At 40.2% G+C, this 23,465-nt stretch overlaps 1 protein-coding gene across 5 annotated transcripts in view; it reads left to right on the forward strand.

The window, feature by feature from the left end:
• ADAM12 (ADAM metallopeptidase domain 12) overlaps window positions 1–22,238 on the forward strand; it is a 322,879-nt gene extending 300,641 nt beyond the window's left edge. For 3 of the 5 annotated variants that reach the window (XM_075000469.1, XM_075000471.1, XM_075000473.1), the window contains 7 exons: window positions 193–270; window positions 5,961–6,069; window positions 12,598–12,733; window positions 13,375–13,483; window positions 13,957–14,139; window positions 16,710–16,840; window positions 20,630–22,238. In XM_075000469.1, coding sequence (XP_074856570.1) covers window positions 193–270; window positions 5,961–6,069; window positions 12,598–12,733; window positions 13,375–13,483; window positions 13,957–14,139; window positions 16,710–16,840; window positions 20,630–20,690 — 807 coding nt within the window. In that variant the 3' untranslated portion in view covers window positions 20,691–22,238. Of the gene's footprint in view, window positions 1–192; window positions 271–5,960; window positions 6,070–12,597; window positions 12,734–13,374; window positions 13,484–13,956; window positions 14,140–16,709; window positions 16,841–20,629 lie in introns of those variants that run through there. The other 2 variants (XM_075000470.1, XM_075000474.1) reach the window with 2 other exon arrangements.
• The last annotated feature ends 1,227 nt before the right edge of the window (window positions 22,239–23,465 follow it).

The raw sequence follows: 23,465 nt of genomic DNA on the forward strand, positions 1-23,465 counted from the left end.
GAAAGGGAGGGGCAGCGTAGATGTGGCCTTAATGGTTTGAAATTAGCTGCTGCATAGGCAAATCAGTAAAATTGCTGCTAGAAAGGTGATAGGTGAACAAATGTAGTTTTAAGGATAACAGATTGTCTTGTGCACTGAAGTATTTTTTTTTCCTTCAGGAATATTAAAGCTGTTCTCTTTCTCATTTTGCAGCTCTGTCTCAATCGCCGGTGCCAAAATACTAGTATTTTTGGTGTTCATGAATGTGCAACAAAATGCCACGGACGTGGAGTAAGTACTACAGAAATAATTTTTTGCAGTGAGTCAATATGCACTTGAGCAATAATCATTCATTCATAACATCACTGGAATCTGTGAGTCTTCGTAATATATCAGTCGCAGTCTTTTCCAACACTTCCCTCTAGAGATATAAATTTTCAGTACCCTATATGCACTGCAAGAAATTAAATGTGATTTTTCACTTAACAAAGAAAAATTTGATCAAGTAGTAATTTATCATTTTAAAAAATTAACGTTTTGGGATGAAAAGGAATTGTTATCTTCAAAGTGATTTTAAAACTACCCCTTCATTCATGAAAAGTTTCCTATTAACATTTCAAACAAGTCATTTCTCTGTGGTCCCAGAAGTATTATAGCTTCCATCTGAATTGATATATTTCAAAAAGTACTTCCAAAAAGTTTAAAATAAAAAAGTAGCAAAACCATGCAGACTGCAGTGTATAAATTACAGGGCAATTGCAGACCAATAAGCTTAACTTCATTACCTAGAAAGATAATGGAGCAAATAATTAAGCAAATCAATTTGTGAACAACCTAAATGTAAGTAGTAGGCAGCATGGATTTGTAAAGAACAAATTGTGCAGACAACCCTAATAGCTTTCTTTGGCAAGCTAACAAGCCTTGTGGATGGGAAGGAAGCAGTAGATGCGATATATCTTGAATTCAGTGTGTCTTTTGATACTCTCACATAACCTTGTCATTAACAATCTGGGGATAACAACCTAAATGGAGCTACTATAAGGTGGGTGCCTAACTGGTTGGAAGAGTATTCCCAGAGAGTAGTTATCAGTGGTTCACAGTTAAGCTAAAAGGGCAAATTGAGTGGGGTCCCACAGAATCAGTTTTGGGTCAGGCTTTGTTCTATATTTTCATCTGTGATTTAGGTGATGATCTCAGAAGTACACAAATGAAGTCTGATACCAAGATGAGAGAGATTATACATACTTTAGGGTATAGAATTAAAATTCACACTGATTTGGACAAACTGGAGAAATAATATGAATAAAACAAGATGAAATTCCATAAGGACAAATGCAAAGTAGTCCACTTAGAAACAATCAGCTGCACAAATGTAAAATAGGAAATGACTGTCTAGGAAGGAGAACTAAAGAAAGGGGTCTGGGCATCATAGAGTATGACAAGCTGAGTCTGAGTGAGCAGTGTAACACCAAAAAATGCAAGTATCATTGAGGGATGCATTTACAGGCATGTTATTTAGCAAAACATAAGAAGTAATTCTTCCACCCTACCCCACATTTCGTAGGCCTCAACTGGAATACTGTATGCAGTTCTGGGGGCCATGTTTCAGGAGAGAGGTGGACAAATTGGAGACAGGCTAGAGAAGAGCAACAAAGGTCTAGAAAACATGACCTATGAGAGAAGATTCAAGAAACTGGAGAAGAGAAGACTGAATATATAAAGTACAAGAAGGAGGGAGAACAATTGTTCTGCCTAACCACTTAGGACAGGACAAGAACAATGGGCTTAAATTGCAGCAAGGGAGGTTTAGGTTGGACATTAGTAAAACTTCCTGTGAGGGAAAGGGTGATTTAGCAGTGGAATAAATTGCCTATGGAGCTTGTGGAGTCTCTATCATTGGAGATTTTTAAGATAGGTCAGAGGTGGCCTAAAATAGATAGTGCTTAGTCCTGCCATCAGTGCAGGGCACCAGATTAGATGATTCCTTCTATCCCTACAGTTCTATGCTTCTATGAAAGTAACATGCAACACATTTAGATTGAAACAAGTTATGATAACCTGTTTCACGTCATAAAACATTTTCATGATAAAGAGCACCTGAATGGTTTTAAATCAAATTTATTTTTATGAAGGTCATTTCAAACTCCATTATTTTAAACTTGATTTGCTGCACGATTGATTCATTTGTTTTCATAAAACCCTGTGCCAATATAAACCATGCTTCAAGAACTATAGGAACAAAATATTCCTGTTTATAATTAATAGGTAGTTCTCTAGCTTGTGTTTTGAAAAGATTTGCAGTATCACTGATAACATAACTTCAAGTGCTTGTTCATGTCAATTGCATTCTAGTTGTCCATGTGCAGAGATGCTGGAGATTTTTGCCTTAGCAGTATCCATAGGGTTGGAAGCTAAGTTCTCTGTAAGCCATGCAGCCACATAGCTACCTATATGGCCCCGTGCAGGTCGTCTGGGAGACTGCATAGCACAGGAAGCTACAACAATCAGGGAAGGGCTGACCCACCTACCACTTGGCCTGCTCTTCAACTTACCAGGACCATGTGGCCCAGCCCCAGCTCTGTGAGCACTTTGGCTTCCACAATGCCAACCTGTCAGCAGGAGCAGTGGCAAATGCAGTGGCCATGTTGGAGCAGTTACATCAATCATCGCTTGCTAGCTCAAATAAGCAACCCATAGCACTAATAGGACCAGGTTCAGGGCACTAAACTGAATCCGATACTGGAATAGAGGTGTGGGTGTCAATTCCAAAAGAATCTTCCCCATGGGGGGATAATGCCCAAGATCAGCCCCTGGTGGTCCAATCATCATCATCACTACTCAAGCCAGCAGTGGGGCCCTCATATGCCCGTCCACATGATGACTTTAAGGAACACCAACCCTTACTCATAAGGGTGGCTTTGAAGTTGGAGCTGGAGGTGGAAGGAATGGCAGAGCAGTCTGACACTTTAGTGAACTTCCTTATGGTGGAAGTCCCTTCACAGGTTGCATTGCCTATGCATTATGAGTTCTGAAGCTAGCCAAGGCTCTGTGGGAGAACACATCCTCCATCCCACCCACCTTCAAGTAGGTTTCTTTCCTGCTAAAGGATTTGAATATCTATATACCCACTTGTCCCCAGGATGTACCTGCACCCAATAAGAGGGAAAAATAAGGCCAAGCAAGTTCTACTGCAATAAATAAAGACAACAAGAGGCTAGCTCTTTTCAGGAAGAAAGTTGCCAGCCAGACTTCAATGGAAGCAATTCTTCTCTGACCAGATGAACTGTATGAATATGAGAACACTTGATTAACTCTTGGCCCTTTAGTCCTGCATTTACTTCAGATGTTCAGCAAGAATTTACAGCTCCCTCTGCCTCCTACACCAGCAGCGCTCCTCTAAGAGAAGGGATAGAGAAATTCAGCTCATTCTTCATTGCCCTTCTGTCTCCCATTCAGCATCTCTGCACGGCCCAGCAAAACACCAATGGGGCCAGAAGTGCTTGTTTTCAAGAGGCACTTGGGCACAGTTCCAATTTTTCAGGATCCACCCTACTCCTTCTCAAACCACCTGCATCCCTTCTAGTCAGCGAGGTCATAAGTAACCTCAGACCATTGCGTACTTGGCATGGTATCCCTGGGCTAGACCCTGAGATTCTTGGTCATCTATCCGTCTCATGCCCCACATTTCTCTGCACCTCAGTGACTGGCTCCTCAAGGGCACAGGAGCCTCACTCAATATGGTATACTCTACCTGCCACAATCTGGGCCTATTAATAAACAAAAAAACTAATTCAAGCATAGTACTAGTGCAATGGATAGCATTTATAAGGGCAGTCCTCTATGCTACACAGCCCAGAGCCAGCCAGCCTTCCTGAGCCCCTTTTCCAAGTCATGTCAGACCTGATTTTTCATGAAGGTCCACCCAACTCACCAATGCTCACACATGCTTTAGATTGGTTAGGCTATGTGGGAGCCTGTACTTACATTGTTCTTAACACCTGGCTCCATCTCAGACCCCCTGGAAGCATGTCTGGTGTTGATATACATCCCCAATAGGCACAATCTAGATAATGTAGTCAAAGTGCTGGATCATATTTGGCCATCCCTGGAATGGTTGTTGACTCTCAGATCAATGTTGGCAGGCGTTCCTTTGCAGCTCCAACATAACTAGGGAGCCCATTTGGGTGATAGCACACAAGTCTACTGGTTGTGCAATGATTGCTCTCTCCCTCCACATAAACATGAAAGAGAAGTTTGCTTGGCCTGCTAGGCTTTCTTGTCCCACCTGAAGGGCAGGTTGCTACAGATCCTGACAGACCCCCCGCACCCCCCCAAGCTGTATTAAATCAACCAGCAAGCTCGAGCCTGACCGGCAGCCCTCTACCAAGAAGCTTTCTATCTCTGTAGCAAAGTGGTATGGAGACCACATGGTGCCATCTAAGAAACAAAACAAGAACTTGAAGAATTGTAGGCAGTAACACTTAGAGCTTTAATTCATCAATTAGTGTAGCACAAATGATATTTTAATTGTCCTGTATGTGGGAAAAAACAGTTATAATTCTTTACATGATTCTGGAATATTTCCTTTAAGCATACTGTGAGAGGAACTAAGCCTGAGTAAAATTATTTTCATGGAACTAAGCAGGCTCCCTGAAACAGGGCTTTAATGAAAACATGTAACTGGCTTCCTCAGAAAAAAGCATCTTGAGCAGTTATGTGACCTACCTACACCGTCTTAGATTGAGCGGTAGAATCTTGCATAAGTTTCCCCCCCAACCAAGGTATCCGTGGAGAAGTAATTATAAATATTAATAGGACAACGATCCCCACTGGCACCTTACATTAGTGCAGGAGTGTGAGAGTGCTTAAGTGTAACTGCCTTGCTTACCCCAAGCAGCCCAATATTTATTTCAGGCTATACCATGCAAAATATGCATCATTTGCCACTGCTTAAATTCCTGGTATCATACTGTTTGAATGGGAGAAAGAAGATCTTCTCCTGGGTGAGGACTGAAGGGCTAGCTTCACTAGAGAACTGGATGGAGGGTTGTTTTTTTAGAATCTCTCCTAATAATAAAGCTCAGGGATGCCATTAGCTTATTCTCCCTTGTTCAATGGGAACAGGCTGTTATTACTGTATTAGGTCTATTTGTTGGTGCTCCCTTATGCTGCAGGGATCATTTTAATGTGCTGCTACCTCTAAGTCTAGGCTAAGCAAATAGAGCACCACTGCTATATATAGGTCCAGGCCATGCAAACCTAGACCAATGGGAAATTTTTCCGTCACAGGAACGTGGGGCAGATCAGGTCTCTTTAGAGGTGCCCACCTCACACCATCCCACTCATCTCCCAAGATTACTCTTCCTCCAAAACTACAAGCCCAGTGTGAACCACCTATGTCCTGCTTCCAGGTCCACATCCCTTCCCTTTAGCTGGGAATGTTGGTCACCCTTATAGGTTAGGCCTGAGAATTGGCAGAATCAGTAGGCAGTTCAGCACATGTAGGTTAGGACTTGGACCAGGAAACAAGCTGCTCAGACGTTGTTGGGGCTTTAGGAGGGTGAGAGGAATCTTGTTACTTTCAAAGGACAAAGAATAGGAATTGTGAGAAAGTGAGGCTCCTGCCAGACAGATGGGAACCCTGAAGATGAATGTACTGAATGTTAGTTCAGATTACTAAAGCTCAACATAACTCCTCTTTTATGCCCTGAGGTTTATAGTTCCAATAGAGGTACAAGATGGCACTTACACTTGAAGAAGTTACTACCTGCACAATGTGAATAGTGATTTAGGTTCCACATTGCTATCTGGATATACATATTTTGAAAAAAGTGTGAGTAATCATATCAGTCAAGGTTGTGACAGCAGGCTGATTTAGGTACAGCCCTGTTGTGATCTCCTATAGGCTGATAAGATTCAATCTTAAATTAGTCTGGAATAACTTTTCATGTTACTTCGTTTGTCACCATTTTATTTTGAAGGTCTGTAACAATAAAAAAAATTGTCACTGCGAAGCTGACTTGGCCCCTCCCCATTGTGACAAGCCAGGGTTTGGTGGCAGCATCGACAGTGGACCAACTAGACAAGCAGGTTTGTAATAGTAATAACTTTGTTGCCATCCCATAATAGAAAGTGAAAATCCAAATGGGCTTTTATTGAAAATTGAAATGTGCAGTGGTATTGAAATGTGTACTGAGACTGCGAAATGGTGAATTAATTGGGCGAGCTAGTTCAAATGAGTTGGCACCCCTTAAAATTTAGTGAAGCAAAAATACTGCCATTGATCGTAGCAATGTTATTACATAGTTAAGAACACAGCCCTGAGATTTTGTTTTTAAAAGTACATTGTCTGGTTCAGTAGTGGTGGGATGTGGGACCACTGGTGTTGAGTGCAAGATTAGAAACTAAGGACTTCAGTTTGAACAGTAATTTAGTGCGTGGAAGCGAGCGAGTTTCTTAACCTTTCAATTGTCCTAAGGGCTTACAGTGTACTCTGTAACAGTCCCCATGTATTTATTTAGTCTTTCTAAATCTTTTTAAATCTTTTCTAAATCTAAGTTTTTTTTAGTCTATCACCATATAAGAGAAAAACATAGCATTTCTGATATACCTTGAGATGCATCAAACTCCAAGGCATCCTCCCTTGACTACAGCATCACTGTTAAAGAAGGGTAGTATCATTAATGCCAATCAGCATCGGTTTATAGATAATAAATCTTCTCAAACTAACAATTTTTTTTCTGTATGAGATTACAAGTTTGGATGATAAAGGTAACAGTGATATAATTTACATAGGCTTCTATAAGGCATTAGATGATACCACCCAACATTTTGATTCAATACAGAATACAGTAAACCCTCTATCTTACAGACCCCGATTTAGCAGACTTTAGAAACAATGGTCAAACACTTTGTTCCCAAGTCCACTGGGGTCCATAAAAACCTAACCCCTGCCATCCCATCCCAAAAAATAGTTAAGGGACTTACTGCTGCCTCTTGGAGGAGCCGTCAGAGCTGCATGCAGCTGGAAGTGACTCACTGCGTGTAGCTGAAGGGACCTTGCTGCATGGCAGGAGGCACCCTGTTGCATGCGGCTGGAGCTGCCTCGCTGCAAGCAGCTGGAGATGTCCTTCACACACGTGTGGAGGAGCCACGATCGATGCCAGAGCTGCCACATGCTCCTCTCCCCAGGTGTGGGGTGCATACACGAGTGCTGTCTGCCCGCGTACACACCCCATCCCTGTGAGAGGAGCATATAGCGGCTCTGACATCGATGGCGGCTCCTCCAGCCACACACAGTGAGACATCTCCTGCCACGGTCCAGCAGCTCCAGCTGCACAGCAGGCTCCGGCAAGTCCAGCTCCAGTAGCTGCAGTCTGGTGAGTCCCCACCATTTTTTTTGTGGAGGTGAGGGAGCCTATTGGGGGTGGGTAGTAGTAAACCTCAGATTTAATGGACTTTTGGGATTAATGGACAACCCTCTCCCCCATTAGTCCATTAAATCAAGGGTTTACTGTACAGAATTATCATCACACACATTAAATGAATTAAAAACTGACTAATGGAGAGATCTGAAAACATAATTGTGAACAGGAAATCATCATTGACTGGGCGTATTTTTAATGGGTCTCACAGCAATTATTTCTTGGTTCAATGCTATTTAAAATTTTTATCAGTCACCTAAAAGAAAACATAATATTCGCTGATGACACAAAGACTGAAGGAGCTTCATTACTGAAGTACTTCATTACTGAAGTAATGAAAGTGACAGGCTACTGATGAAGAATGAATTGGATTATTTGCAATTAATGTGTTTTCAATATAGTCAAATGGAAAAAAAGAGTGCAGGCCATATTTACAGAATAGGGGACTCTGACCTGGAAAGCAGTGACTATGAAATAGTCATGGCAGATAATCACCTCTATATAACTCCTAGGGCAACACTCTGACCAAAAGGACTAATGCAATCCTTGGATGCATAAACAGAGAATCTTAAGTAGCAGTAAGGATATTACCTCAGTATTTGGCACTGATATAACCACTGTTGGAATACAGTATCCATTTCTGTTGTCTACAACTCAAGAAGGATGTTGATATAATGGAGCAAACTAAGAATGGATCAACAAGGTGATTAGTGGATTGAAAACAATGTCTTACAGTGATAGACTCAAGGAGCTCAACCTGCTTAACAAAGGGAAGATTAACAGATGACAGTTTAAAAGTACCTATGTGAAGAACAAAAATGTCAACAATGTGCTTTTTGTCTAGCAAACAAGGACATAAAAGATTCAAAAGCTGGATATTTAAACTAGATGAATTCAGATTAGAGATGAAGTGCAAAATTTTTTTGACAGGGATGGAATAATTTAGCACCACTGGAATAATTTAGCAAGGATTGTGGTGGATTCTTTATCACTACCAACATTTTTAGAAGAAGATTGAATGTTTTTCTGAAAGATGTGGTAGTTCAAAAAAAAATTAATCCAACGCAAGTTCTGTGGTTGATGTTACTTAGGACAACTAACTACACAATTGGGGTGATCCTACTAGCTTTATACTCTGGTGAATTATGACACTGATCTTTCATCAGTGTACTTGCACGATTTGTACATGAAAACCAAGCCCACAATTGTGTGCCTAATATATGCTGAAATTATTTATCACTATAGCCATGTCTACACGTGCACACTACTTCGAAGTAGCGGCACTAACTTCGAAATAGCGCCTGTCACGGCTACACGTGTTGGGCGCTATTTCGATGTTAACATTGACGTTAAGCGGCGAGACGTCGAAGCCGCTAACCCCATGAGGGGATAGGAATAACGCCCTACTTCGACGTTCAACGTCGAAGTAGGGACTGTGTAGTCGTTGCGCGTCCCGCAACATCGAAATTGCAGGGTCCTCCATGGCGGCCATGAGCTGAGGGGTTCAGAGACGCTCTCTCTCCAGCCGCTGCGGGGCTCTATGGTCACCGTGTGCAGCAGCCCTTAGCCCAGGGCTTCTGGCTGCTGCTGCTGCAGCTGGGGATCCATGCTGCATGCACAGGGTCTGCAACCAGTTGTCGGCTCTGTGGATCTTGTGTTGTTTAGTGCAACTGTGTCTGGGAGGGGCCCTTTAAGGGAGCGGCTTGCTGTTGAGTCCGCCCTGTGACCCTGTCTGCAGCTGTGCCTGGCACCCTTATTTCAATGTGTGCTACTGTGGCGTGTAGACATTCCCTCGCAGCGCCTATTTCGATGTGGTGCTGCGCAACGTCGATGTTGAACGTCGACGTTGCCAGCCCTGGAGGACGTGTAGACGTTTCGATGTAGCGTTCACGTGTAGACGTAGCCTATAGGAGCAAATCAAGAATTCGTGCACTCAGTCAGACATTCATACATTATTTACTGATTTGCATGCATGTACTTTTAAAAATCAGAAACTCATATTACAAATCCAGAAAAATAAATTAATGTAATATGGTGATTTTAAAAGGGTGCTTCTGTAGTTGGATAAACTTCTGTCACAATTAAATACAAATTTAACTTTCACATATTTTTAAAAGTTCTTAAGTTTGATGATGAAAAAAGATATTGTGAGAGATACTTCCGATACCCAAGACCTCAATTTCCTTATGAGAAATTCCTGAAATACTGGTTGTTACATCCTATTTCTCCTGTGGTCTCACACATTTTTTTCAGTACATGTTGTAACTTGCACAGGACTTGACAATCCTTAGCTATGTTATATTTCAGAGTCCTGATTTATATCAGTGACAAGAGAATTAGGCTTCAAATCTGCTCAGATTTGTATGTATGGCATATGGTTTTCTGGGAAGTACTCTGAGCTATTTCATATGAATAGTGCTATTCAAAAGTAAATTGGTTTGTATTCTCTATGTATTGGATCCTGTGCTGAATTGTAATGCTGAACTAGTGACCTCACAATCATATCCATGGCAACAGAATGACATTATGATTTCACTGACGGACAAAGCAGAATGGAGATTCTGGGTTCCAAGGGAGAAAGATCTTATTCAAATACCAAACATCTAATAAAATAGCAAAGAAATTGAGTTTAAGAAGTGAGCAAGTATAGTTATTAAAGTGTAAATATTCTCATTCTCCCAGGTTTTTTCTAACATAAGACCTTCTTTAACTCACCTTGGTGTGGCTAAGTAGTTTGGGGAACTACAAAATCTGATGGTACATTTTGTATAGAAAGTGCTGTAATGCATAGCAGTAACTACAGCAAATACAGTTCAATTCAGTTCTCTACTTTGGAAGGAAGCCATTTAATGTTACTTTTAAACAGCTTTCTGCCTTTATCTATATCATGATACTTTTGCCCTCAGTTGTCAATGACTATGTGCTATTTAGTGGTACTGGGAATAAACAAATATAGAAATTGCTAAGGAAACTAGTAACAGAGAGGAAGCTGTACTAGTCTATACACTATCAAAACAAAAAGCAGTCAAGTAGGACTTTAAAGACTAGCAAAATAGTTTATTAGGTGAGCTTTTGTGGGACAGACCCAGTCTGGCTATGGTCTGAAGAAGTGGGTCTGTCCCACGAAAGCTCACCTAATAAACTATTTTGCTAGTCTTTAAAGTGCTACTTGACTGCTTTTTGTTTTGCTAAGGAAACTAATTTTCCTTTCCTGCCCCCTTGTGATTCAAGTATACGTATTTCATACAATGGCTCGGATTGTGAGCTGAATAGCTTGGACATCTGTAAATGAAACTGTAGAACTAGCACACAAAGACATTCACCTTAGTTAACTGAGCCCCATGGCCTGATTTGTCTTCAGTAACTGATTTTACCCACAAGTGTCAAAGAGGTAGCCATGTTAGTCTGTATCTTTGAGAACAACAAGAAGTCCTGTGGCACCTTATAGACTAACAGATATTTTGGAGCATAAACTTTTGTGGGCAAAGACCCGCTTCATAAGATGCATGAGGTTGCGGGGGGGCCTGTTTCAGAGGTTTCTCCTCTGAACTTCCCCCCTTCCCCAACCACCTCATGCATCTGATGAAGCGGATCTTTGCCCATGAAAGCTTATGCTCCAAAATATCTGTTAGTCTATAAGGTGCCACAGGACTTCCTGATTTTACGCACCTGACTTCTACTAAATCCACATGCTCAGCACACTGTATATTTATTAGGTAGCAGCAATAACTATTTAACAGAGTTGTTATGTATAGTTAAATTAAATGTAATTGCCAACATTTGGTTTGCTAATTTTATTTAACTTTTAGAACTGGAAAGCGATTTGTTACTGCTTCTCTGAGCTAAAGTACGCTGTGTTGCTGTCATACAATGCAACCAATATTGTCAATTGCATTGGCCAGCGTCTAGGTGAGGCTAGGGTATGTTGAAGGTATAGCTGGCTGAACTTCAATCAAGACAATACTGAGATGATTCTAGTAGTTTGCCACTGTACATATTATAACGGTACTTTTTACTGAGCGTAAGAGATGCCATACAGTGTTAGAGCTTGCAGTTCTGGAATTTTACTGCATCCCCAACTGCTGCTAGATGATCATATAGAAAAGCTACCTACCAGCATTTTTCCATCTCTTCCTGACCACAATATTGTGACTTTTTTAGGTGCAAACTTCCTGGTATGATTGACTCATGTCTTTGTTACTTTTAGATTAGCCTATTTCAATGTGCTCTGCACCTTAAATCACTCTGGAAATTTAAATCAGTGTAGAAGGCGGACACCTGCACATTAAATGGCATGTCTCATCTTGAGCATAAGACACCAATGCTCCATAATCTTACATTGCCTGAGATTAATGTGTCAGCTTTACCATGTAAACCCTGTGGGCTAGAGCCTTTCCTACTCCCCCTGAGATATTACCATAGCTGCAGTTAGCAGAAAAACTGGAGCTGGTGACCCCCCCTGATATAAGAGAGAGAGCTGAAGGCAGGATTGTTTTTTCTGGGTTGGGTTGAATGTTATCTTTGAGTATACTTTTCTGACTTTGGAAGGGCAAAAACTGACAGCATTTTTTTCATTATTGCACATGACTATATTTCATGCAATAGCCACCCATTATTCCATTCCAACTGCTGCTACTGACCTCAAGGAGCATAGCCATAGTCACAACGGTTGCCAACCTGTAATGTAAAGAGCTGACATTTGGATTGTAAAATCCAAACAACATAGAGAAGTGGGCCACTGGATTACAGCATTCCGGTAAAGAAACTGCAATTATTTAGTGTCCTCAATAAATACAACCATGAGTGGTCATGTAATTTGATCCTTCAATTGTCAACAAACTGTCATGGTTTAGTATTTGTATCACTGAGAGCTGATATTTAATTACATCTTCCATCTTTCAGTGCATCCCTCTGCATTTCAGTTTTCTGCTTTAGACATTTATACAGTTGAGTAATGAACTGAATCTAGCAACTTGAATTTAACCATTTTGGTTTTGGAGTTGAGAGAAACAAATTATGTGAGAATTAAGTTCAAGCATAATCATTAAAGAAATACTACTTGATCGGTTCCCTAATAAATTATTTACTAATTTCATTTTCTATGTTTCTAGAAAGCAGGTCAAGCCAGCAATATTCCACAGATTTTATCCTAACTGACCACTATAACAAACCAAAAAAATGTGTTTTATTTCAGATAATAGAAGTTTGACCATTGCAATACTCATAACCATTTTGTGCCTTATCGTTTCTGGATTAATCATGTATCTCAAAAGGAAGACTTTGATTAGACTGCTATTTACAAATAAAAAGACAACAATAGAGAAACTAAGGTATTTTTTCATTATCCACTCATTTTAATAAACTTCAGTATAAATATTAAGTAGTCATTACTTCTCTTAATATTTGTGGTGCTTACCAGTCGTTATGAGTCAAGTTTACTAAAAGTGCATTCATTAATTAAGAGTCTGTCAGCAGTGTTCTTTCTTCTTTACTTCAACTTCATTGGCTTTGGTAAATAAAATGGGGGGTTGATTATATGGCTTTTTATTTGCTTTCACTGATAAGCAATTAAAATGTAAAGGAAAACTTGCCTTGATTGTGTGTAGCTTGAAATATCTTCATTGTCTGGCTTCGCCCTTTATCTAAACTCAGTCAAGTGAACTAAAATTTCCATATTTGAGGTCATGACTACTTAAATGCTAGACTCATTAGAACAGTCTCTTGGGCGCTATAAACATGCATTTCCACAGATTGCAAGAGCTAATTTAACAGACTAGTGGCTTCAAAAAATCAATATTTTTATAATTTTATAATATCTTTATAATTTAAATAATTTTTACATTCCCTTGTTTTCCATAGAGAGCAAAAAATAAGAATGCTCTCTCAAAGTGTTATTCTGAGAAAGTTACTGTGAAAAAAGTAAAGCTGTAAGAACAAAGTTGCATTCAATAAGTGTATACTTGTATTGCAGGTCTGTGAGTCCAGCAAGACCTTCCAGTTCATTTGAGCCTAATCATGTTCATACCACAAGTCTCAGTAAAAATATAGTCATAAAGCCACAAAATTTAAACATACATAAGGTGGGTTCTTAAACATTCAAAATATCATTATTAAAATTTGATACATTTCCCGTGTGTTTGAAGTAATTATGACGCTTATTATTAAAATTATATAAAACTATAAACAAGTTTTTTAAAAAGGCAGAAAAAGTGGGCCCAAAATGCACATTGGCTTCCAAGTTCCAGAACGATAGAGACTTCAAATGTTGAAAGGAAATACAATTAGTTTCTGGGTTACAGCTAGCCACCTCAGACAGAAAAGAAACACTACCTTCTCAACTAGATTAGTGTTTTGAAAAGGCTTCTTGAAGCTGCTAATTGCTTGTTTTCTGGCTACATAAAAGGAGTTTAGGGGTATGTTAAAACAGAGAGCAAAGGAAGGGGAAAAAGTGCAGAACAAGGAAGATTACAGTATTTCAAACAATACTCTTTGTACGTATCATATTTATTGGAAATTTTTAAAACTATCATTTTGTTATTTTGTGGCTCTATAGAGAGATGGTACAAGAAGATTGCTACCATACCAGACTATTGACATCAGTAGCCCTGTAAAGACACTTGATTTACCACAGTCAGAAACACCCCAGCAAGTCCTACCCCTCCTTCACCAGCTACCTTCTCATGAAACTGTACCTGCACGACCACTGCCAGCTAAACCATCCTTCAGGCTTGCTCAGGTAAACGTACAATTTTTTGTCTCTCATCTTTACACAGTTAGGCTATAGACTGCAGCATGAATAACTGTATGTAATAAATCAGTATAAAATGTTGTATCACTTTTCATATATGGATTCTCCCTCAGCACTGTGTGATTGATAGTGTATTGTGGATAGCCACACAGCAGTCACTGTGACTTGGCTGTCCGCAGCGACCATGTGTAATGTGGTAAGCTCCGGCGAAACAAATGGAACTGTGCTGATTATTCTGAATGATGGTTTGGCCTCAACTATTCCTTTTACTTCAGGCAAGTCTAAAGACCAAGTAAGAACACAGTTAACAATATTTAGTATAAATCGAAATTTTACCATGGAACCTTTCTGTAACTGGGTAAACAGCAAGGATATTTTCCAATGTAGTATACGTTAACACTAAAATTTTCAAAGGAGCTGTCCTCCTATGTTGCAACTGGTTTCCCTTTCTCAGTTATGTGTTCATGAAAGGGACTTTAAACAATAGAAGGTTAGCCAGGTTATTAAGGGCTGCAAGCTAAAACTCAAGTGAACCCTGTTATTTATGCTAGTAACCTGCTCAGTTTGCAGTGAGGACAAAAGCTAAATTACTCAAATGCTGATACGTTTCCAATGTCTTCCCGCAAGTCTATGTTTGTCCAAAAGGACAGAAAAATTCTTACATAATTCAGTGGGAAAGACTTAAAGTGGTTCAGTTAATTGCAGTGCAAAGACCGATTAAAGGATATGCCCTGAGAAAGCTTAACACTATATATTGATAAGGACAGTGAGCACACTAAGATGGTGGCTACAATAGCACCCCCCTTTCAAAAGGGGGATGCTAATCAGGAACTGCCATGCATATGCAGCACCTTATTAGCATAAGGGCAGCTGCACGCATTTCAAAAGAGCCACTTTTGAAACACACGCTGCTGGTGTAGGTGGGGGCCTTTCGAAAGGACCCCCTGGATTTTGAAAGCCCCTTCTTCCCATTTGGTTTTGGTCTCTTTCATGAACACATAACTGAGAAAGGGAAACCAGTTGCAACATAGGAGGACAGCTCCTTTGAAAATTTTAGTGTTAACGTATACTACATTGGAAAATATCCTTGCTGTTTACCCAGTTACAGAAAGGTTCCATGGTAAAATTTCGATTTATACTAAATATTGTTAACTGTGTTCTTACTTGGTCTTTAGACTTGCCTGAAGTAAAAGGAATAGTTGAGGCCAAACCATCATTCAGAATAATCAGCACAGTTCCATTTGTTTCGCTAGTGTAGACATAGCCACTGAGAGCTAGGACTGGTGGCTGTAAAGAATTTTTATGGAACCAGGGGAAATTTGGCCACATTCATGATAAGTGGACATCCAGTTATCTAAATTCATGCCAGACCATGGATGTTGTCAGACCAGAAAGTGAGAGATTGGCACCTGAGGGTCCTGTCTTCTCCTTCGTGGCCATCTCTGTCTTGGTGAGGACAGCGGCCATTTTGAGGACATGCTCAGGGATTGGCACCTGCTTGGGCCCCAGGACACAGTCCAGCTCCTCATAGTGTGGGCATCAGGTAGGAGGTGACCTCAAGAGGCTGGAACCATCTTGGCTGCGGTAGTACGCCTGCCTCAGCTCTTTAACTTTGAACCACACCTGATCCCTGGTGCAGCTGGGATGCCCCCTGGCACTGAGATACGTGGAGAGCTGGTTGAAGACCTCCACATTGTGGTGATGCACCCTGGTCTGGAGGAGGACCTCCTCTTCTCCCCAGAGGCTGAGGAGGTCCTTGCGCTCCTCCTCGGACCAGGAATGGCCTCTTCTGGCTCTGCACTGGCTCGGCTCCTGGGAGGATTCATCAGGGAACACCTGAGAGCCACAGGGCTCCTGAATACTTAACCATTTGCACTCGGGGGGTGCCAGTATCTGCCCTGTCATCAGTGGGAGGATGTACAGCTGAGAGCGCATGCTCTCCCTTGTGCTAGCACACTCTCAGCTTCCTATTAGGTGTTGTTGAGTACATATTTCGTTAAATGTGGCCAGCAGTGACCATAGAGGCCTGCCTGGGGTGGTCAGAGCATCTCCATGCTCCTGTGGGCTGCTGCCATGGAGGACCCACTATTTTGAAAGAGCAGACCATGGAGCATCTACACGTCCTATTTTGATGTTAATCTTTGAAATAAGGCACTATTCCCAATATGGGAATGGAAGAACAACATTGAAATGTGGCCTCGTTACTTCGATCCCAATTTCGAAGTAGCATATAATGTGTGTAGACACTCCATGGGGCTTCTCGAAAGGGGACCTTATTTCAAAATTATTTTTGAAATAAACTGCTAGTGCAGACACAGCCAAAGATTTGGAAAATTCCAACCACATTTGAAAAGTAAAAATTATATTCTATAATTTGGGCATTGCGTGTGATATTGTAGGATTAAAAATGCACCTGTCTGCATTTAAAAACAATAGTTTAAAAAAAATAAACCTTAGTGTTCCATGTGTTCTACCACATACAAAATAGTTCAAAGCAAGACTGTTTAAGTGTATATTTTTTGTTTATAAAGATCACATGAGCTGCTATCTTTTTGTAGGATATTCTCAAACCAAACCCTCCTCAAAAGCCTTTGCCAGCAAATCCTCTGAACAAAACTGCTCGATTTAACAATGCCTCCAGCTCAGTTCTTGGACATCAGAAACTTGCGTCTAACATTACTCCTGTAAGGTTAGTTTTGCTAATCAAAATCTTTTTATGACCTATAGCAAATACTTTACTGGAACTTGTTGACTCTCCCTTACTTAGAGTTGGCTTGCCATATGTTTGGAAAAACTATCATCCTTTACATTTAAATGGTTTGTCACCAAATAAGGTTCCCTGTATATATCCCTCCCTAGATATACTAGCTTTTGTGCTTGATCTCACTCTGATAGTAAGAAAGTATTGTGTCATGGAAGAGATCAAAAATGAAGATGCTATTATATAGCAATGAAATATTATATCACAGTGAATTATACTCCAAAACTACAGTTACACTAACAAGTTTTGCCAGCAAGACCCCAGTTTGGTCAACAAAACTTGTGGAGTGTGCACACACAAAACAGGATTTGTCAACAGTATCTGGACAAAACACAGCACTTTTGTCAGCAGCATTCTCCCTCAAAGCTTTGAGGCACAACACTACTGTCGACAGATTCTATTGACAAAAAAGCTGTGTAAATGCCCCCAAGGTGTCTCTCTCTACAGACAGGGCATCCACAACAATGGGCAGGCCTGTCTACTGTGCTTCCAGGTGCCTGTGGCAGTCAGGCTGCTGTGTCAGCAAAGCAGAGTGCTCTCCCACTCTGCCTATAAAAGCAAGTTCTGTCAGGAAATCTGTTCCAGAAGTGACTTCTGTTGACAGAGCGCCGTCGTGTAACCATAGCCCAACTGCACGTAAAATACCATTATACAGTACCTTCAATACCAAGATACATAACACTCATTTTTCGCTATTTGTCAAATATATGAAGGATAGGGCCAGATTCTTAGCTACTGTAAATCAATGTAGATATTTTTTCCAGGGATGTATGCCATAATATGCCAAAAGAAGATATTTCTTTAACCATCTAATTTACTTTATTTTTAAATCCATGTTAAATATGAAATTACCATTACACAACACTCAAACTAAGGTCACTAAGGACTACTGTGATCCTCTGACCTCCTGCACATTACAAACCACAGAACCTCACCTTTCACTCCAGGAATAGATTTTAACCTATGGTTGAGTTACTAAATCCTCAAATCATGATTTACAGACTTTAAATTATGGCCATTTCACTGCATTACACTAGTTTAAATATGCAAGTGACTACACTGTAGAGAAAGATGGAAACCCACTAAGGTCTCAACCAATGTGAGCTGGGGAAAACGCCTTCCTACCCCCAAATATGGCAATCAGACTATGAGCATGTAAGCCAGACTCAAAAGGCAAATACCTGTGAACAAAATTATGTGTAGTAACTCAAACCCCATGTAGTGCCACATCTCCAGCCTTACATTATACAAAAAGGAGAAAGATAACGTGTAACATCCCAGTTTTGCCACGCATGGTAAAAATTCCTATTGATATCTGTGGGCAATTTGCTTGCATGAGCTCTAAAAGATTAGGGTAAGTAAAGTATTGGTCACATGAGGATCTGACCTGGAATTTCCAGACACATCTTATAAGTATATGATTCCTATGTTAATAAAACATCAATCAGCATTTCAGCTTGAAATACGTATCCCACTTGAGTGGAGGAAAGGCATGATAAAGATGGGCAATGCGTGCAAGAAAGGTAGAGGGCATTATTGTACATTCCTCATGAAAGCACAACTCATGCAAAATCTGTATTATTTTATATAATGTATGAAATATCACATGTAATAACTTTGCACATTGAGATGATACTCTGCTTGATCAAAAATTTTGTATTGTCAGGCATCTCCTGTAATGACTCTTGCCATTATTTTGTATTTTCATCATTACTGGAAAGTAACACAGTTGGCAGTGATTCAGAAATTTAATATCACAAAGGATGCAAGGATTTCATTATATTACTTAAGAATGCTTGATGAATAAAACAGCAAACTAATAAAACTAAAAACGTACAAGATAAAGAAGTTCAAACTGCTACTGCAAAGCATCCATACTGCTGATACAAAAAAAAATTTGGAAGCTTACATGTTTGTGGTGTCAACAGGTGGTTTTTGTCTTTTCCAGAGCCCATCCAGGGCACTTCAGTCACTTTTCATGAGGAGATCTTTGTGGCAAGATTAGTGTATGACCTGGGGTTTTTTTTAACTGTACAGACCCTTTTGCCTCCACACTCTCATGAACAAACAAGCTAAAGATGTTGCAGCATAGACACTGAAATATGATTTTGAAAAATTTCTTGGTAGCACAAAGGAGATGTCTCTCAGCAGCTGGTTCCAAAATGTCCAGTAGCTAGCCTTTTCAGACAGCACAGTGCTACTGCAGACAACTAGAACTGGGAAGATAGGACTGCTACCTTTTTGAGAGATAGCAGTTTAACATTCTCTTTCAATGCTCCTTTTAGAACATCTTTGCAAGTTTTTCTTTGATTTTTTCCCTCCTCTTGTGATGACTAATTCATACTTGATAGGAAACTTTTTTTTAATTTGAATCATGTAGCCCTGCATGTAGGAAATGTACACTGAAAATCTACATCATCCTTCCTGGGCAACAGTTACACGAGCAAGTTTTGCCAACAAAGCCAGTAGAACATCCACACGCAAAATGTATTTTGTTGACAGTTTGTTGACAGAACTCAGCACTTGAGGCATAACACTGCTGATGAGAGATTCTATTGACAAAAACAGCTGTGTGGACCCTCTGAGGGGGCCTTCTCTTGACAGACAGGACATCCACAAAAAGGGGCAGCTTATCTGCTGTGCTTCCAGGTGCCTGTTTTAGTCAAGAGAGCAGCCAGGCAGCCCAGCTGCCCTGTCAACAGAGTGGAGCACTCTTCCAATTGGTTTGTGCATGCGGCCACACTGTCAGACTTTTTGTCAGGAAATCTCTTCCAACGGTGACTTCTATCAACAGATTGCTGTAGTGTAACCATAACCCAGAGCCCTATCAGCCCCATACTTCCCCCATACACCTAAGTCTTTTAATTTTTCAAACTGTGCCTCATAAACCTTAGCTTCACTCGGAAGTTTTATAACTTTTTATTCAGAAATACTCATTTTAACACTGGTTTATCTCCACCAATGGTACCACCAGTGGGCCAGTTAATGTAAACAAGACTCCATTAACTCCCAAATTTCCATTGTCTAACCCTACAATTCAAATCTTCTATTCATTAAAAAATGAGTCTCAAAGAAATTAAAATCATGGAGTTGGAAGCAATAGCAGTTCTACCCTGATGTACCTACTGTGATGCTCTACTACGAAAACTGAACATTATGATCAAAATAAGTTTACTTTCCTAATAATTCTGCATATTATGCATATCTTTAGCTTACAGTATTACTTAGCGACATGGAAGATCTATTGGTGGGACAGTTCCTCTAAGATGTTGTATTTTGTAGTACACCTCTAAGTATGATGCTCTTGAGAAGAAGCAAGCAATATCTGAAGGTGGCTACCCACACATTTTTGAACTAGCAGCTACAGTACAGGACTAAAAGGAATTTTTTAAGTGTTTTAAATTAAGCTATACCACAGGAAGCTAATCAGGGTTATAACACACACCTAAAATTTAAACATAGTTCTGCCACTTGTCGGAGGGCAATATTTCAACAGCTGAAAGAACTTGTATGAGGGTCAAACAACAAAATCTGTTTTAATCACCACAGCAGATCTGATGGTGGCTTCAAAAGAAGCTGAGTAGTCGCAAAGTGAATATAAGTTTGGTAAATCTCGATAGTGCTGCATTAATCAAGTCACACATCACAATGCTAAAATTAAAATAAGAAATTTAACCATTTCTAACATTTTCATTTATATGTGTCATCTTTTTTAAGCAGACCTGCACCTAAACATCCAAAAGTGTCCAGACCCAGCAACACTGCCTACATGAAATGACAAGAAAATCTGACATCTTTCTGAAAAAAAATGAAGACAGAAGTTTGCACTATCTTTAAACTCCAACTAAAGTGGGTTTGAAAAAAACCAATACTTTAGACTTTTTAATGTTTAAAACATCATTTTTAAGAACTCTGAGCTACTGCTTTTGGTGCTGTGCTGTGCTATGGTGCTCTGTGTACTTGCTCAGGTACTTGTAAATTATTAATTTATGATCAATATTTATTACAGTGCAGTGCACTGTAGTAGATATTTTTATCATAGCTGAGTTTTCCTAGGAAGGAAGCCTTTTTTATATTTTTGAGAACTTGAAACATTCTCCTTTATGACTTATATAAAGTGTTTAGTTTTGATCTCTTTTTTATAAAGTACTGATGCTTATGGATAAATCAATAGATGAAACAACTTTAGTGATCTCAATGGTTTATAACAAACCCTTGAATGATTACATCAGGTTGAGCCATGTTTTCTGGAATACAGTGAAATGCCTGATATCTGCACACAAATGTATACCATGTCTGGTTAACCAAAATAACTATTACTAGTTGTACTGTAGTATCAAGAGGCCTGAAATCACTGTTTGAAATTGTCAGGAAATCTGTGCTTAAAAAGAACATACTGGTTTTGGACAAGTACTGTAAATCATAAAACTGTATTTTTAGCTCACTGTTGGATCAAACACAATGCAATCATTCCTTATCAATGAAGATTCCAGCCTTCCAATATAATTATTTTGATGCTTTGGTAATTAAGTTCATTCAATATCAGATAAGATAGTGACATTCAAGTACATTGAAAATACTAAGGTGCTGTATTTACAAAGAATAGTTTTTTAAAATAGACAGCTTACCTGCATTTCTGCTGCCTCACCTCTGCTTATCAACTGTATTTTACACATTTACTACTGTTTTGTATCTAACTTTGAAAATATTATTCTGTGACTCTCTTAAATGGGGATTTTTTTTCTCTTTTAATCTCCAAAATACTCATATTTCTGTGAAAAGTGTTGTAAGGATGTACTTTAAAAATACACAAATTATCTGAAAATATGTACAGAATCTTCATATCTGTTGAGCATCTTACAGCATAAAAAGAAAAACTACTTCTGTCCTTGATCTGTGCACACATTGTAAACCAATACTTTCTGATTTCTGTCTTGTATTTCTTCATTCTCGTAAGTGAAATGGTTATAGGAGTATTTTAAGTCCTGAATTTTTTGGCTATGTCTATGCTAGAGAGTTCTCTCTACAAAACCTGTTGAGTGGCCACATTCCTAATGCATTGCGTCCACAGTAAGTTGACAGAATGCAGCACTTTTGTTGACAGTGTTCTGACACTCCCACATGAGGCAGAACACCTCAGTTGACCAATTCTGTCAGCAGAAAGCCAGTCTGGATGTTCTGAGGGGTGCTCTGTCGACAGACAGGGCTTCCAGGACACTGGACAGCACTGTCTGCCGTGCTTCCAGTTGGCTGTTTTGTTGAGAGCATGGCCAGGCAGTGGCTGCTCGCTGTCTAAACAGCAGATTGCTCTTTCGATCTGTTTGGCAGTCTGGCCGCAATCTGTGGACAGATCGCTCTAGCAAAGACATAGTCTTAGTGGCCTCAAATTACCATGTGGTGGATCATCTCTTTCTCAAGGATAAACAATCAAGCTGCTGCTACTACTACTACTAACTATTGTTCCACGCATGGGTTAAACTACATTAGGAAAATGGCCATCTGGTGACAAAAGCTCCCAGCAACAGCTCCTCCCTAAGCTTTTACTCCCCACCCCTCAAACTGAATCAAATTGTGTTATAAACAATTTCAGCATGAGTGCAGCCACAGCAAACTTATTTTCCAACACTGCTACAGGAAACCGTAAGTGTGTGTGCATTGGGTGAGGTCTCTTTCACCTAAGCTATCAACAAAACTGTTATTTTCAATATAACTTGAAAGGGACTAAGGAAGAGCCATTACTAACACTATGGTCAGCAAGGTGTTAAGTTTCCTCTTTGTTTCTGTTTTGTTTCATTGAGTCGAAAGAAATGTGCAGATACCCTTGGATCTCTTTACAGTGAGTGTAAATCTACTTAAACTTTCTCACAAAATGAAACAGCAGTCATGTAGCACTTTAGAGACTAAAAAAATGATTTATCTGGTGATGAGTTTTCGTGGGACAGACCCACTTCTTCAGATCTATATAATTTCCAGTCCAGACCCAGATATATAGTAGTTTAGTCTAGAAGTCCAAAAAAATTGCAATAAAAACTGACAAATCAAATATACTCATCCCTTGCTATACGAGCACAATTGGTTCCCAACTTTCTGCTCGCAGGCAAAAACTCATTAAGAGGGACACTAAATTCCTATTAAAATACGTGTAAAAGTCTCTGATTGGTTCCAAGTGCTTGGAGTGGCAGCAGGTGGCGCTTCTTCTGAAAGGTAAGTGAACCTGGGGTTGGGGGGGCGGGGTTAAAGGCTGGGGGCAGTTTGGGGACATGAGTGGGAGGGAGGGTTAAAACATGGTGGTGGGTTGGGTTCATGGGGGGCATTGGGGTTCAGGCTGCTGCAGGCTGAGTCTGTGGGGCTGGTAGGGGTGGTTAAGGTTGCAACTGTTTTGGTCTGTGGGGCCAGTGGGCTAAGGCTGTGGTGGTTTAGATGTATGGGGCTGGTAGGGGGGGGTTTAGGTTGCGGCAGTTTGGTGTCTGTGGGGCCAACAGTGTGGGGGGGGGGTTTAGGTGCAGCGGTTTTGTGTCTGCGGGGCCAGTCAGGGGGTCAGGCTGCAGCAGGG

The sequence above is a fragment of the Carettochelys insculpta genome, chromosome 7, assembly GCF_033958435.1.
Source record: "Carettochelys insculpta isolate YL-2023 chromosome 7, ASM3395843v1, whole genome shotgun sequence".
NCBI lineage: Eukaryota > Metazoa > Chordata > Testudines > Carettochelyidae > Carettochelys > Carettochelys insculpta.